The sequence below is a fragment of the Drosophila bipectinata genome, chromosome XR (genome assembly GCF_030179905.1).
Source record: "Drosophila bipectinata strain 14024-0381.07 chromosome XR, DbipHiC1v2, whole genome shotgun sequence".
NCBI lineage: Eukaryota > Metazoa > Arthropoda > Insecta > Diptera > Drosophilidae > Drosophila > Drosophila bipectinata.
The window spans coordinates 21,995,264-22,011,845 of record NC_091735.1 but is presented as its reverse complement, the minus strand read 5'-3'; the positions used below and the strand labels follow the sequence as shown (position 1 = coordinate 22,011,845).

The 16,582-nt window shown below is 42.1% G+C and overlaps 3 protein-coding genes across 8 annotated transcripts; 1 reads left to right on the top strand and 2 right to left on the bottom strand.

The window, feature by feature from the left end:
- Nucleotides 1–611: 611 nt before the first annotated feature.
- Nucleotides 612–14,020, bottom strand: Rip11 (Rab11 interacting protein). 6 transcript variants are annotated; one of them, XR_011441858.1, is made up of 7 exons: nt 13,591–14,020; nt 5,162–5,306; nt 3,052–5,096; nt 2,558–2,709; nt 2,222–2,500; nt 1,639–1,864; nt 612–1,390 (listed from the first exon to the last, which is right to left on the bottom strand). XR_011441858.1 is itself a non-coding variant. In XM_017232867.3 (6 exons), the coding sequence occupies exons 1-6, from the start codon at nt 13,619–13,621 to the stop codon at nt 1,384–1,386; spliced, it is 2,541 nt and encodes an 846-aa protein (XP_017088356.2). In that variant the 5' UTR covers nt 13,622–14,019; the 3' UTR covers nt 612–1,383. The 6 variants fall into 6 exon arrangements, 1 of the variants encoding a protein (XP_017088356.2); XR_001773003.3 differs by having other exon boundaries at nt 2,340–2,500; nt 13,591–14,019; XR_011441860.1 differs by having other exon boundaries at nt 4,369–5,096; nt 13,591–14,016.
- A 153-nt stretch (nt 14,021–14,173) lies between these two features.
- On the top strand, nt 14,174–16,205 carry Nup35 (Nucleoporin 35kDa). The gene is made up of 2 exons (XM_017232869.3): nt 14,174–14,556; nt 14,624–16,205. The coding sequence occupies exons 1-2, from the start codon at nt 14,406–14,408 to the stop codon at nt 15,493–15,495; spliced, it is 1,023 nt and encodes a 340-aa protein (XP_017088358.1). The 5' UTR covers nt 14,174–14,405; the 3' UTR covers nt 15,496–16,205.
- On the bottom strand, nt 15,513–16,582 carry Hou (GID complex subunit 8 homolog protein Houki). Its single transcript, XM_017232870.3, has 2 exons — nt 16,306–16,582; nt 15,513–16,237 (listed from the first exon to the last, which is right to left on the bottom strand). Exons 1-2 carry the CDS (start codon nt 16,421–16,423, stop codon nt 15,678–15,680), a joined length of 678 nt encoding a protein of 225 aa, XP_017088359.1. The 5' UTR covers nt 16,424–16,582; the 3' UTR covers nt 15,513–15,677.

Sequence of the window (16,582 nt, the reverse complement as noted above, 5' to 3'; positions counted from 1 at the left end):
GAGAGCGAGAGAGAGAGTGCTGCACTGAGAGAAACTTAACTTATTATAATTGTGGTGTAATAATTATAACGTAATATAGCTATTTATGTTAGTCGTTTTTATTTAGTTAGTTAGAAGAATTATTTATTTTCATAATATAAAATATAATTATACTTTTTGTTGGTTTTATGACACTGTAATTAAGGTTTTTTGGTCTTGTTTTAAATATTTTATGGCTAACGTTTAGCATAATTTTATTTATTTCATTTTAAAACCACAAATTAAACCACAATACATTTCTTTGGCTTAAATATTTTTTTACTTCTTTGGTTTTTTTCCAGTGTACAACGGCTTACCTGCTCAGTTGATTCTCACCACTTTCCATTCATGATCTGCATATTGCGGCCCCTCTTTTTCTTCTCTCATGGGGCACTTTCTTTCGCACACCGGGAGAGCGGCGCAAACTGCTCTCCCAAGTACTCTTTTTCTGCAGCGCCTAAAAGTGATCTCTAGTTTTTTTTTTAAACGGGAGTTTAGGGAGGGTTTGAGTTCAAAAATTTTAACAAATAAAAAAATATTTAAGTATTTAAAATATTTTTTTTTTAATTCAACCACTTATAAAAAAAACTCCATTTTGCATTTGTTATTAATGTTAAAAATATTTTTATTGTTTGAGTTGTATATCAATAAGTAAAATCATAGTAGTATCAACATATTTCAACTGTGTGTGTGTATGTGTGGTGTGGTGTATGTGTGTTATTTCGGGGTCAATGGGTGACCCCGCTATTCCCGCCATTTGGCTTAAGCACTAAAACATAAATAATTTAAGACTTAACTCACTAAGGTCGCTTCCCCGGCGACGCTTTACAAAAAAACGTTCTCAAACTTTTCTCACTATCTCTTTTTTTTTTTTTGCACAACAAATATTACATAAAAATTTGACATTAAAAAAAAAAAAACAAAATACTTTCGGATAATTTCAATCAATCGATTAGGGGGGACTCGAATCGAAACATATAGATAAAAATTTATATATATAAACGGTCTTGTTGTGTGTGTAGGTGTGGGTGTATAGTACAAATAATTTAGTTCATTTTTAGTACAGGATATATACGAAATAGAACGACATGTACCGGAAATATCAGTATGCAAGTCCTTAAAGCCTACAACTACTTGGTTTTTATAATTTAATTTAGGATATACCCCCTCCCGTACCATCTTTTGGTGTTTTTGGGGGGGAGGGAGGTTATTTTGTTTAGAAAGCACTTGAATTTCGCTGTCCAACGACAAAGGCAACTTGGTGTTCTTATCCAGATCCTGTGACCTTGTAGGAAGTCCTTGAAGCTTCATGTATATATGTAAGTGTGTGTGGGGAGGTGTGTGTGTGTGACAAGTTTGGCTTTTTTAACCGCTGAAATAATAAAAGAAAAGGATATTCTTTTTAAAGAAATACATATTTTTTTCTAAGAAATATATTTTTAAAAAATAGTAGTACTAGTTGTGGGGGTGTAGAGAGTAGATTGGGGGGGGAGCAGGAAGTAGAGGAAGCCATAAGCCCAGCTAACAACATTCAAGCCCAAAAGAAAAGAGACAGCTAAACCAGCTACTAAGAGAGACAGCATGATGGGGATGGATGAAACTTTCTGGTTTTCTTCTTACTTCGGGGGGATGCTCTTCTTCCGCCTTTTGGTTCGGCTCCTCTTCCTGGTTTCACTGTACTTCCTGTTTTTTATTATTTTTGTGGTTGTTGTGATGATTTTTGTTGTTGTTGTTGTTGTGGTAGTTGTTGTTGAAGGTCAAGTTATCTAGTTTTTAAATGCAACTTGCAACATGCGCAGCACACTTTTACTTAAGAAAGTCATTCATATTGATGTAATTTTTATAACTGAATAAAAAAACAGAAGAAAAAATCAACGAAAAACGAAATAGAAGGCATTCGGTTAAAAGGACACAAACGACAAACAAGGATAACAGGACAACAGTAGCAGGTGTTAGCACAAATGGATGACAAGATGGATGAACACAAAGGACACACAGGACACTAACAAGTGCATGCAGATCGGCGGAGGATTGTTTTTTAAACAAAAAACAATATTTAAAAAACACAAAGAAATATTTAAAAAATAAACAATTTTTTAGATTTTTTTTTCATCCCCAACCAGCGTGCACACAGCAATTTCGATCACATATATTAGAGAGCATTAGACAGCATTTTAGAAACATTTTCTATCAACAATCCTACCGGCGGTCAAAGGTCAATCATGCAATATTTTTCTGATTTTTGTTTTTTTTTGTTGGGTTAGTGTTGAGTAATTTTGGTCCGCGGTAACGACCAGAAGGATCTCGGGCTGTTGGCGTACCTCTTGGCGGATGTGGTGCGCGAGTAGGGATTCTGTAGGATCTTGGGATGCGTCTCCATCACCCGGAGGAGCAGATTGTCCAGATAGTCCTCCAGTTCCTTAACCCGCTGTCGTTGCAGCAAAGCCTCATTCTCCATACCATTGGCAATTAGCATAAGTTCCTTTAAAATATAAATTTTAATTTAGTATATATATTAAGATAAGTATTAGTGACTAACCTCACGGGATTTGCCTTCGTATTTCTTGGCCAACTGGGCAGAGATCTCCGATCGGCGCTCAGCATGCGATTGTGACTTTTCGTGGCCAATGATGATCCTTTCGGTGGCCTTGGGACTGGGCGAGTTGCTATCATTCTCATTATTATATTTATCTAAAAATTAAAAAAAAAAAAACAATTTATTTAAGAAAGTCTTTAAGAAATATATGAAATGTATATGAATTAAAAAAAAAAAAAAAGAATATCACTGGCGGATGCAAAAAATCACAACGGAAACAAAAACACAACAATGGTAGAAAGAAAATAAAAATAAAGGATCTAAGGATATCTATAAGGATAATAGGTAGTGCCACATGACGCAACAGATTTGTTTGGAACTTTGGAGGACTCGTTTTTCAAATTCCGCGTGCAATGCCCTGCGATCCGCCAGCTTCGGCCGGGAGAGTATTGGTTGGATGTTGGTTGGATGTTTCGGTCAGGGTTCGGTCAGCTCACCTCGCTTGTTCCCATACTTGAACTTGCCCAGCCGCTTCTCACCGCCATTCGTCTGGAATTCCTTGGGCGACTGTTCGGGCGTCAGGAAATTGTGTTCCGGCTCCACATCTAGCTCTATATCCACATCAATCTCGGCCTCTGGGTCCACGGGTACTATGATTTTGGTGCCAACTGGCTCTTCCAGCGATGTGGAGCGTTTGGCGAAGCTCAGCAGACGCTGATCCTCCTCCCAGCGCTTGGCCTCGCGGCGGCGCTGCTCCTCCAGCTTCTGGCGTTCGAGGTCTCGCACTCGCTCCCGCTCCCGTTCCGCCTCCTCCTCTTCCAGTTCACGCTGCAGGGCAGCCTCCTCTTCGCGCAGACGCTGCTCGTTCAGGCGCAGCTCCGCCTCCAGGCGGGCATCCTCCTCGGCCCGCTGCTGTCTGGCCTTCTCCTTCTCCTCCTCCGCCCGGGGATCGATCAGCACCCTGGGCTGGGGCTTGGGACGGGCTGTGGGCGTGGGCGCCTTCCGCTCCGGCTCTGGCTCCAGGTCCTCCAGCTCCGGTTCGTCCGCAAAGATAGCAGTGCTGTTTCGCTGCTCAAACTTGGCGAAGCTAGCGTTGAAGGTGTCAAAGTTGCGATGCTCCACCTCGGGCGAGAAAAGGGACGAAGAGGAGGCCAGTGGAGTGCCCATTCCAAGAGAAGGAGTAGGCACCACGGGAGTGGGCACTTTTGGTGTGGACACCACAGGAGCAGGCACCACTGGAGGAGGGATTAGGGTCTCGGTTTGGGATGGTGGTGGGGCTGCCTTTGGGGCAGGAGGTGGCTTAGCTACCACCACTGGCTCCTCTTCGTCGCTTTCCGAGCTCCAACTAGACGACGAGCTGCTGGATGTGGGCACTGGCGGCGGCTCGTCAGTGCTGGCGGGGATCGGCACACGCGCCTCCCAGCTGCGTCGCTTCAGGGAATCACTGGTTCCAATCTCCAGGAACTTGCTGCCGCCATACAGCTTGGTGGCCCACTCATCCGTGGTGGCGTCCAGCTCTTGTTGCTTCTTGCGCTCCTGCTCCAGCTTCTGTTCTCGTTCCCGTTCCTGTTCCAGTTCCTTTTCCCGTTCACGCTCCCGTTCCCTCTCCAGTTGCTCCGGAATACGCGGCGGCTTCGATGGAGGCAGTGTACTGACGCCTCCGACTCCTCCTCCACCTCCAGCACCACCACCACCGACTGCGCTGGAATTCGCACGAGCATGGGCACGGACACTGAAATCGAGCTCAAGCTGTTCCATCTCCGCGTCGATGGGCATATCCTCATCGAGCGTTGCTGGCCTACCCGCTGGCTTACCTTTGGCCCCCACGCCGCTCACGCCGTTGTTGTTGTTCAGCAAGGGTGACGGATGCCGCGGGGCGAAGTTGGGCGTACCGGCCGCCGGTGGCTGCAGTCCCGATCTCTGGATGTTCAGCGAACTGCCGGAGCTCTTGTGCGATAGATTGTCGAACACAAACTCGTCCTCGTCCTCGCTTATCACACCCGGATCGGCCTCGCCCGCCCGCTGCCCACCGCGTCGCCGTCCACTGCCACCGTTCTGGCCCCTTCCCGTCGAGCTGTTGGGCGTGCCCAGGCTGGCAAAGGAGCCACCAAACGAGCTACTGTCATCGCCGCCCGCCTCCTGCTTCTTCTTGCTGCGGATGTGCAATTTGGAGCTGAGCGACCCAGCCAGCTTCTTGATGCTCCGGCGCTTCTCTCCATTGCCGATCGACAGCAGGCTGCCGCCCACGGAGCTGGCCAGCTGGCCGATGGAAGACTTGTGCTTGTCCTTCTTGCTGAGATCGGTCAGCGATCCGGACTTGACCACAAAGGCGATGCGCACCTCCAGTTCGCCGCGTTCCTTGTTCTTCTTCTCCTTGCCGGGCTTGCTCTCCAGCTTGAACCACTTGGCCCTGGGCCGATCATAAACATCCATCTCGTTGAGGGGCAACGTCACCTGGCCAAGGAACTCATCCAAACTCAGGTTATTCCTGTGCAGGCAGGTCAGGGTGAGTTCAGCCCGGTTGCCCTGATCAGGAATTTTTCTACAAAAAAAAACGATATATAGTCTTAGGAGGATGACCTTAGGGGATATTTGAAAGATACTTACAGCTCGCACTCCTCGTTCCAGTTGACACTCGGCTCGGACTTGTCCTTGACCGAGGTCTGGTACTTCTCCTTGCCCAGGGCAATGGTGACGAAGCAGTTGTTGGTGCCATTCTTGCCCTTGGTTTGCAGTCCACGCGCTCGCAGCACTAAAAATAGAGAAATTCATTCATTAAAGTTAATTATAAATTTTTTAAGTCTCTGATTTGTTAGCTGGACTTTATGAGAAGCGTGGAGAAGGGCGCTATTCCTAGATAGAGATAATATACTAAATATACTTTATATACCCTTTCCCACATTTCAAGTACCCCTATCTCTCGGTGGAATATCTTACAGACCCTGAACTGAATACATTTTTGAAGAGATCTGGAAAGTCCATACATAAATGTATCTGGAGGATGGAGGCGGATGACTAAAAACAATGCTGGGATTGGGTCTTGGATTTGGATCTGGGCTGGGAGTCTTTGGATTTAAGACTTTAACATTGGCATTCGTGGTGTGGATGTGCCTGTGAGGCGTGCGGTTTGCGTGGTTGGTGGTTTTCGGTGGTGCTTTCTCATATCTGCCGGATGCCTTTATTTTTTTTTTTCATTTTGTCGGCCTCGAGGTCACGAGGCATTCGAGTGAAACTTGAAATTTTGCTCCACAATCTCCCCGCAAAAAATTTGTGTATTTGGGATGTGAATCACTGCGCCTTAGATTCGATTTTATTTTCGGTTTCGGGTTTTATTTTTCTGTTTTTAGGGAGAAGTTTTTGGGGAGCCGGAATCATACGACTGTTTTTGGGAAGTACATCTGCCGGAAATGGAAATTGAAACGAAAAACGAACAAGAGTTGGGTGACAGAAAATTAAGTCATTACCAGAAACCCGGGCATATGGGATATATCTATTTTGGGATCTCCTCTCTCTCTCCCCTTGAGTTCATTACACCAATGGGGTATGTATGTAGATACTTTATTTTATTATTAATTTTAATTATTCTTTATTAATGGCATGTAAATATATATTTTCTAATGATAACAATATTTAATAATACCACTCCCCCACGCTAAACTACCCGCGATTTTTTTTAAAACAAAATAAAATACTAAAAGTAGGAATATCTTGGATTTTTTCAATAATTATCCTAATTATCCTTACAAGATTATCCTTCATTTGCAGCCCTTTTGGATATATTAGGCTTTTGTATTATCCGCTTTAGTTTAGTATACATATATTTTTGTCTTTTTGTTGAAAATATTATTATTGCTAAAGTTTCTCCCTTTTTTTGTTTAAATATATATATTACAAAATAAATATTTCTCTTTATAGTTTTGCGCAAAAAAAAAGTAATTTCATAACTAAAAAACAAAAAAAAATAAAAATAAAAAAAACCAACTGAGGCAAAAGTAATTACTGGGCAAAAATAAAAAAAAAAGGTATTTGAAAAGTGAAAAACATGTCAACGAAAGAGGCGCAAGAAGATGAGTGGAAAATGTGGCCAAAAGAAAAGCGGGAAAGCCCCATCGGAAAAGACAAAAAAAAAATCATATAACTATTTTTGCATTTTGTTGGCCCATTATTATTATCGCATTAACAGTTTTTCCCGCTGTATTCCAGCCATTCCAGCAGTAAGCCAATTTGGTAAGTTTGCCGTTTGTTTTTTTTTTTTTAGCCATCTTTTCTACCATAATTGAGGCTAAAGACAGCGGTCAATATCGATAATCCAGATGCTCATCTTGCTTTTCTTTAAACTTTTCTGCTTTTCTTCACTCCACAAAAGCCTAATGGCTTGGGAAGATGAATGGCCTTCCGAACGAGTGGTTGCCAGACATGCAGATCCGATCCATCTTCCAAAGATCGATGGACTCACCGGCATTTATTTTTTATTTTTCTTTTTTTTTTTTATAAATATTTCTCGATTAGGCAAGTATTTTTTTTTTGCATGGAGGGTCGCCCCCCAAAATAGAAATGCCAAATGCTAAATGGCAAAAGTGGTAGAAGACATGGCTAAGAGCGCCAAAAACAATGCCAGAGTGAAACCGTTAAGTTGGTCCGCTTTTATAACCGCCTCTCAGCCGCAGTGCTACAGTGGGCCAAATTAGACAAAAAATCTCAATAAAATCTCTCTAATCTAACCAGCCCACTGTTGGTTTATTTTCAATTTTGTTAGGAGAGACGATCGGAATCACTGCCAAAAAAAAAAAAAAAACAGAAGCCTTATACTTTTTCCTTCTATTACAAGCACGTGCTTAAGAGGTGTGGAGGGGACCCTGGTGCCTGTCTGATCGGATGAGTATGTTTTGGTGTTATCTTTTTTTTATAACAAAAAATAATAATAAACAAATAAAACATTGGCACATTGGTTACTCATGTACTAGAAACTCCATCGCCAGCAGGTGAGCCAGATGAGTCATCCATCGGTCATGTCATTGTCTTGTTTCGTTTCCGAGTCTCAGTTGGCCCAAATAAAAAAAAAAAAAGGCCAAGACATACACCAAATAACGGTTTCGCCTTCGATGACCAAAAAAGAGAAATTTTGTAAAGCGATTTTTCAAGATCTTAACTATAAGGTTCTGGAAATCATTACTTTCTTAATAAAATACTATATTTAAATAATAGACTTGTTAGATCTTAAACATCATTATTATTTCGTAGAAAAAACAATCGTTTAGCTACTCAGGTTTATGATTCATAAATAATATTGCCTTAAAAGCCTGAAATACATAATAAAGCCTCTGTTCACATCTTTAGACTCGGATTCTAGTTGATTTCCTCTTCCATAATATATAATCGATTATAAACGATAACCCCTTAAGATCAGATGATTATTCCAAATAAGCGATAAGAACTCAGGCGCCTGGTTATCATCTTAAAATTGAAATTAATTTCCATTTTTCTTTATTTTCTTTCTTTCTTTCTTTCGCAATAAATTTTTTAATTTTTGTAAATTAATTATATATAGGAAAAATGGCCAAGCAGCGCCAGACCAGAAGGAAAACTTGTCTGATATTTTCATAGGGAATTTTCACTGGATATTGGCTATTGGATATTCGATATTGAATTGCCATAGAAATCGAATTTTAAGTTGCCAAAAAAGATTTATTTAGGTTCCTTTTGGGTATGGATTTAAGATAAAAATCGGATTATGAGTTATAGTGATCTTCTTGATTTATTTGATATTAATGAAGTGTACTTGGTACTTTTTCGATAAAAAATATTATTCAGTTTTAGAACTTTGTTATAAATTGTTTTAAAAATTTAAATTTTTTTAGAATTTTCAATAGTTTTTTGGTATTTTTCTATATTTTTTAGTATTTTAAAATTTATTTGGTATTAAGAGTATTTTTTAGTATTTTGGACTATATTTAGTATTTTTGAGTATATTTAGTATTTATTTATCTTTTAGTATTTTACATTTTTTTTTTAGTATTTTACATGTTTTTTACATATTTCTGGCTTTGATTAAGTGCTACTTATGAGAATCGAGGAGGAGGGCGCTGTTTTTTTAATAAAAAATTTTAATAATAATTTATTATTTTTATTATTGATTTATTTTGTAAAAATTTTTTTTAAACTTTTTTAGCCTAAATATTATTATTTCAAAAATAGAAAAATTGCATTAAAATAAATAAAAATTTATAGATTTTTATAGCGATAAAAACCCAGGTGCCCGCTTATCAGGCCTTAAAAATTATAATAATTTAATTTATAATAATTAGAATAATAATTTTCTTTAGAGGCCTAGCTTAGTTTTGGTTAAAAAATACCGGAAATCGATCAACGATAACCCTCTAAAATCAACCGATTAATCTGAAAAGCTAAAAAAACAACCCACTGACCTCAGTTATAGCCCATTTCTTGATTTAGATTGCACTTCCTCCCCCACTTGAGTGTCCAATTATAACTAAAAGCCTCTCAATCCACACACAGCCCACAATGGCTGCACCTATTTGTGACCCCCCGAGGGGCCAACAATGGGAAATATACCAACAATAATCGACAACTGGTGTCGCATTTGGTTGACCTCTGGGCTGGTTGGTGGCTAGTATTCGTAGAGAGGTCAACTTTTGGGTTAATTAATTTCAATGAAATCATTTCTCCAAGTGGCTGGTTACTAGCCGGTTGCTGTTGTTGTGGTTTCTGGTCTGGTTTCTGAGGTGCACTTGTTGCACCACCACCTGCCTGCCTGCCAGCCTGCCACCAAAATGAAGAAAATTGACCAAAGAAAGGGGTACTATCTCTCTTCTCTTCTTTCTTCTCAAAAGCCAGTTTATAATGATGGGATGGAAGGCACAAACTTAAATTCCCATCACGCACTTTTTTAGAGACTTTTTTTTGTTGTTTTCATGTTCCACTTTTTCTGGTTGTGGGCGTGGCAGTACTACCATCACCATCACCATCACCAGACACTACTATAATAAGAATGCGTCTCCCGAGGCCATTGCTCCTTCGGGGGGCATCCAACCACGCATGCTAATGAGGCACTTACTCCACTCCAGCTCTGTCTCTGGTCTCATTTTTTGGGGGCTTTTACTCTTTGAAAGTTTTCCCCCAAAAAAATGTTAAATCAATGTTGCAACAGAGAGGCAGAGTTTAAAGTTCAAGAGTTCAGTGGGAAAGTCAGCGATCGGCACGTGCCTCGATGTGGCAATCTCCGAGAGGCTGGTAGGCAGGCAGCTCTAGTGGTATTCCCGTTCGATGAAAAGCATTAAATTACAATTAATGTTGCAAGTTGCAAGTTGCTAGTTGCTGGCTGACTGTTGCCAGCTGCAATTTACGGATCGTGCGAAAATGCGAAACATGGCGAGTGCGGCGATCAAAGTAAACGGTCTATCAATGTATACATATGGCATTTCTCCCACAGCGAATCGTTTTTTATAGTTATAGTATGCTATAAGGCATGATATGGTATGGTATAGGATGGTATAAACTTATGCATAAGCAAGCATTGAACCCATTAGGCCGTGCGATTTTGAAATGGAAAATGGAAAATGAAAAACAGACACATCTTTTTTTTTCCCCAAAGCGAGGGAGTTGCATGTACATATACCATACCACATGCCACATACCACATGTATCCTATGAATATGCAATGCAATGCCTGCCAGATGAGGCCAAGAACTGGAACTGGAAAATAATCAATTGCCAGACCGAACCGAACCAAGATCCCCAAACCACCACAATCATAGCTGGAGCTGGAGAGTTAGACCTGTTTTTTCTTCTTTTTTTTTTCAACCGATTTGCTTCATTTCTGTTCTGTTACCCTCCACCACACCCCTCTCCATCTCTTCTGTTGGGAGCCAAGAAGAAAACATGGCTAAATGGGTCGGGCAATGGAACGTAACTGTTTCGCATAAGTGCATCGACAGCGCCGCATTAAAACGGTTCGGGAGAGATAGAGAGAGAGGGTCAATAGAGGGGGGGAAGACAAAAAAAGTGGGAGGTAGTGGGAGGCAGGCACCTATCTCAAGTAACAGGCCTTATCTTGGCCAAACTTCTCTATCACAAGCCACTTGATCGTCAGGAAGTGCTAGAGATACGGGCCTAGACAGTGTGTTTTAGGGTTTTGCTTTAAAATTAGCAATAGAACCCTAAAGATAGAGTCTTTGTATCTCAGAAAACTATACATCTTCTAGATATTATTATGGGTTTTCTTATAGATACTTTTATTTTTATAAAAACTTCTTGAAATACCCTGAAATATTCTATTAAGGCCTCGTTTTCTTTAGGCGTTTTTATAGATATGGACTATACCTAATCAAAACTAAAAAATTCTATTAAAACTCTGTTTTTTTTTTAAATAATACTATATAGATTATATATGTATAAGGTTTATGGTATTAAGTGTAGGCACTATTAAAGCTCTGGTTAAGGTTAAGATTAAGTTAAGTTTAAGTTTAAGATTTTCTACTGAGAAGCCTATCACATTGTATTTATAAACCTACAGCCCTTATATAGGGTTTTCAAGGAAAAGTAAAGAAAGGATCTCTAGATCTCATATCTTTTAATATACATATAAGGAATATACCATATCACGCTATATATCTCAAAATTTCTATTGAAACTCTGGTTTTTTGTTATATTATACCATATGGCTAGTCTGTATAGAGCTTGTAGTACCAAGTATAACCACTATACTTGGAAATTCTATTAAAACTCTGGTTTATTTTAAGATTCTACTAAAGACTAGCCACCATATTGCTTTCATAAACCTACAGCCCTTATAGAGTTTTCAAGAAAAATGAAAAAAAAAAAAACATCTGCAGATCTCGATTAAATTCCTAAGAAGTAAATCAAAATGGGCATTTTTTTTTGTAGAAAACAAGTGTTGAGATTAAATTGTTTATAAATACAAGAAAATATATATACATACATACAAACAGACATACGTACACATATGTATTTATATATTTTATAAAGCAATTCTTAAGAACCAAATGATTATATTAACTAGAAACTTCAGTACTTCAGAACAGTTTCTGGTAACTGGTACCAGCCAGTGATGGAGCACTATCCCTCTATCGAGTATCTACTGTAGTGGCAGAACGAAGGCGTTGGCCACCTCAACTCTTCTTCTTTTCCTATCTTTCACGTTGCAAGCTCCCCAAAGAGTGTGTTGCAAAAGCAAAAACCAAAAATCCAAAAACAGAAGGTACATATTGCCGATTGTTTGTTTTTTTTTTATTTTTTTTTTTTTGGCCTGGCTTGGCTGCCCGCAGCGCATTGCACAATTTCCCGCCGTGGAATTTCCAGGTGAGTGCTGCCTAGTGAGTGTTAGTTAGTGTGTGTGTGTAGGTGTGTGTGTAAGAATTTAAGGCTAAAAATAAAGCACGCAATGAAGAACGATGGGTGGGTGGGGAGTTGTCGATAAGGAGTCGCGGAAACTTACTAACTAAGGGTGGGGTGGGGTGGTGGTAACCCAGGTGTTTTCTAGGGTGGGTGGGTGCTCTGCGGATGATCTAATACAGGGCCTGGCCTTAAGCCCATTCCGAAGAACAGCAGGCAGCTTGAAGCTTGAGTCTCAGGCTGGAGGAAAAACAGCTGTTTCGGCAACCAGAGACCTGAGGCGTGCGCTCATCAGACGGTTGAAGGCAAATATTGGCACAAGAAAGGACGTAGTCCAAGGGGGGGTTTAGCTTTCAAATCAAAGGGAAGAAAGAAATGGCAGTCAACTTTTAAAAGAAAATTTACCAATCTTGCAATAAAGGTTCTTAAGTTATAGAGCTAAACCCCTCACCCCCTTTTAAGCCCACGCCCTTGGACAGTGAAATGGGTAGTAGACTACCGATGATTTGTTTGCTCTTCGCTGTGACGTCAGCGGCTTAATAAAACAACATTCTGACAAAATAAATATTCAAAAAAAAATATATAGCAAGATCTAGAGAGAAAGATAGAGAGAGCGAATCTCTGATTGCCGGGCAAGTTCAAGGTGTATCTCTAGATACAATATCTAGAAGCCAAAAAGCCCGTGTTTATCTTCTTGATTCTGCATTCCGGGACAGAGCTTTTGGCAACATTTTTGTGACTCATTATGGCCATTAAATCGCACAGATACACTGATATATACACACACACACACACACACCTCAGTGAGCAGCGTGTACTTGTAGTTAATTACTCGATATTTGTTTTCATAATTGCACTAGCTGGCTGGCACTACCTGGGAGAGCCCAATGGATGAGAGAATTCTTTGTGTTTCTGTCACGAACATATATAGCTTGGAAGTGATTTTTGTGATTTTCTCATTGACATTCAGCCCTGAAAATCACAATGGAAACGTAAACAAGAATGCGAATCATATGGAGAGTGTGTGTGTGTGTTGGGGGAGGAGATGGGGGGGTGGTAGGCTTACAGGTGGAGGAATATTTCTAGCGCTGAGTAACCGCATACACTCCATACCTCAAGTTATCTTATCAACTATATAGCCTGGCCTGGCCTGGGTCCGATAGGAGCAATAGCAATCACAGAAATACCAAGTGCCAGAGAAAAAGAGAGAAATGATTAAGAAGGAGGGGAGGGAGAAAGCGCAAAGGGGGAGAAAGTGAAACTCCCAAATAAGATGTTGGCGGGGGTATACATAGGTATATAGGTAGAGGAGGTATTTCTTCCAACAGAAACAACAACAATAACAAACGACTTAACTGTTGCCTCTGTCATGACAATATTTTAAGCACACACAACACCGCCAGATACAGATACAGATACAGATACAGATACAGAGACCAGAGACCAAAGACCAGCAATGAAATGCACAAATATATACCCACAAACACAGGCACACACGGAAAACGAGTTTAATTTTTAATGCGATTTATTTGCCATAGCGAAGAGAGGCAGGCAGGCGGCTAAACGACCGCAGCACCACCACCAGAAGCCAAAAAGAGATCTTGCTAACGTTAACGGGTGTCTGTCTCTGGATTGTGGAATTGGGGTCCCCCCCCACAACTTACCCGTTACATTGCAGTGCGTCGGACTCCACATGACACCCTGTATCCCGTTTGTTGTTGATCGCCTGTCACTCTCTCTCTCTGGATGCGAAGGTCCTTGCTTCGCTCTCTCTCTCCACACTCTCTCTCTCTCGGTGTGTAGCGCCTGGCTGTCTCCTGTTGACCGCTTGCGTCCCTAGCTGCTTTTAAAATGTGTGTGTGTTTGTTTGGCAGCTTTCGCTTTTGTATGTCACATCAATATTTATTGCCGCCTGTCACACCGCACTTAGGCCGTATTTTGTTGCTTCTGGTCACGCGCGCCACGAATTGTAGGGAAACGAAATAGTCGTATAGTCGTATTGTAAAAAAAAAGAAGAAAGGAGCGCAGAGAGTCGCGAACCGACCGATTTGGTGTCCAAAGAGTGCTTGAATTCCAGACTATAGATGTGTTTTTTAGCTGTTTGGGGGCTCCCATATCGATACTATGCCACTGATAAATATCGATGCATTTTACTATCGAACTGTTGAAAATATCGATGTCCGGTAGTTACTATCAAACTTAGTAGCCAGAAATACAAATAATTTAAAAGATATGTTTACCCAATACATTTTTATGCCTTGAGCTCTCTTTAAAATATATTTAAGTTTCCTTTCGAGTAACATCTACAAATTTTACAAAAAAAAAAATCTCCCATAAATAAGTGACTATAGAGCGCCATCATCCAAAACGAGCGTTTGTGCCATCACTAGCTGCTCTAAAGAATTGAATTCAACGTTTTTATTATTTGTGGTTTTTTCTTTGTTGCTGTTAACGTTAAAAGTTTCAATTTGCCTGAGCCATGGAGCCGATGACTCTGGGAAGCCCTGCGAACAGCCCCGGATCCAACCAGAACCAGTACCTGCCGCCCTTCCTCATGGGTGATCCACAAAACATGACGCCTCACAAGAACACGCTCTCCCCGAAGCCGGGACGCTATAACGTGAGTTTCGGTAAGTCTACGTTCTTGAGATTGCACAATCTGGTCAGGAGGTGATTCTAAATCTCATAAATCCACAGCCACATCACCTGGTGGCAGCAACTCCCAAGACTTCAACCGATCCACCTACAATAACCGTACTCTTTTCGGGTCCGGCGGAGGTCCAAATGCTTCTGCTGCTGCTGTCAGTAGCAATACTTCCTTGGCTGCTGCTAGCCATGCCCACACTCACGGCCATCAGGCGGGGCCGCCAACCCAGGGTCTGTTCGATTCCCTGCGCGAGAACACTGCTTCCACGCCACAGCGCAATCACTTGAGTCTGCTGAACCTGCAGTCACCCAACCAGAGTATGGGACCAAATCAGAGCTATCAGAGTTATCAGGCCAACGACTCGTTCGCGCCCGGTGCTCCCAATGCCGTCAGCGCCTCTATGAGGGCGCTATACTCCCCGCTGGGAGCCACTGCCTCGCCAGGACCAGGATTAGTTGCCACTCCAGGACCCACAGGAGCTGACCTAGCAGCTGCCTTCTGGGTAACCATCTTTGGCTTTGCACCGGGTGCAAGCTCCATGGTCCTGCAGCACTTCACACTATGTGGCACCATTGTGGACGTTGTCTACGCTCCCCAGAACGGCAACTGGATGCATGTACGCTTTTCCTCGCGCATCGAGAGCGACAAGGCGCTCAACTACAATCACAAGGTGATAGCCGGAAACGTTATGGTGGGCGTTACACGCTGTTCAGATCGCTCGGTGATCGACAAGGAGAACAGCAGTTCGTTTGCCAATTCGGAACCCATATCTGGTGCTCCCAGCACACCCAAAATTCGTCCGTTTGCCCAACAGGGCTACAAAATAGCCCAAAATGAGAGCACCATTTCGCCGTCAAGAGATGTGCCCCAGAAGAGTTCCGGTATAATGGACAAGGCCATGGGCCTCATTTTCGGTTGGTGATTGAATGCAACTCAGGCTTTTTCCGGCTACTTATTTAATAATCACTGCGTACATCCTATCCAGCATTCATACATTACTTATTAAAAAAAGATTCAATAGCAAAAAGCAAAAGATGTTTAATGGGATGCTCCTGCTCCGGCACTTCATCATCTCCATCTCTTGCCCAGACAGCTATTTCCAGGTTACTTTTGGTCGAGATGCGCCGTCTCCAGGTTCTTCATCTTGGGGTAGTTGATCGAACGGCTGTCGAGTGTGGACTGGGCCCAGAGTATTACCTTGAGCAGGAACATCATCTTGGGAGTGGAATCCTCGCTGTGCTCGCAACGCAGTATGGCCGAGTTCAGCTCACTAGCGATCTTCTGTCGGTACGACTGCTCCAACAGGTCGGCGAAAGGGCTCTCCTGAGGCTTCTCGAAGGCGAGCAGGGCCAGGGTTCGCTCCAGCTCGAACATGGCCTCCTCCCCGCTCTCGGACAGCTTGCTCTGGGCGAAGGCTAGGGCCTCCTCCACCTTGCCGGCGCGGATGAGCTCGATTAGCTGCAGCTGCTGCAGATGGAAGAACAGGTACCGGTCGCTGCCCAACAGCTCCGGATGCAGTTGATTCACCAGTTGGGTGGCCTCCTCGATGCGTCCCGCCTGCACAGCCTCACGGATGAGAATGCGATCGTCCAGACTACTCAATTCCACACTGGGTTCCAAATCTGCTTCATGCTGGAACTTTTCGGCGGCCTCCTTAAAGCCCTCTGGACGTGAAAATACAAAGGATTACTCAGCGATTTCAGCACGAGTATAAAGAAAAAAAAAACCTTACCCGTCACCAAGTAGTTCATTATAAGGCGATTCATGTCTGCCTGCTTGAAAGGAAACTGCTCCAACCGAGCCAGCCACTCCTCCTTGCTGATGGCTTCCGATTTGTCGTTGTAGCTCATCCTCTTGTTCCTGCGTATCTTGCCAATCTTGAGGCCGTTTGTTTACTGTTTATTGTTTACCTATTGTTCTGCAGAAATGACGCTGCGTCGTGAATTTTCTTTTCTTTCCCGATTTATCTACAGCAGACACACGCACACCAATGCACGTATGCACACACG

Excerpts from the sequence above, each read along its gene's own strand:
- Hou (XM_017232870.3), bottom strand. The coding sequence starts at position 16,423 with ATGAGCTACAACGACAAATCGGAAGCCATCAGCAAGGAGGAGTGGCTG. Across the intron at positions 16,238-16,305 it reads AATGAACTACTTGGTGACGG|AGGGCTTTAAGGAGGCCGCC; the intron begins GTAAGGTTTTTT and ends TTTCACGTCCAG.
- Nup35 (XM_017232869.3), top strand. The coding sequence starts at position 14,406 with ATGGAGCCGATGACTCTGGGAAGCCCTGCGAACAGCCCCGGATCCAAC. Across the intron at positions 14,557-14,623 it reads ACGCTATAACGTGAGTTTCG|CCACATCACCTGGTGGCAGC; the intron begins GTAAGTCTACGT and ends ATAAATCCACAG.
- Rip11 (XM_017232867.3), bottom strand. The coding sequence starts at position 13,621 with ATGTGGAGTCCGACGCACTGCAATGTAACGG. Across the intron at positions 5,307-13,590 it reads GACGCACTGCAATGTAACGG|TGCTGCGAGCGCGTGGACTG; the intron begins GTAAGTTGTGGG and ends CTCTATTTTTAG. Across the intron at positions 5,097-5,161 it reads TGGAACGAGGAGTGCGAGCT|AAAAATTCCTGATCAGGGCA; the intron begins GTAAGTATCTTT and ends TTTTTTTTGTAG.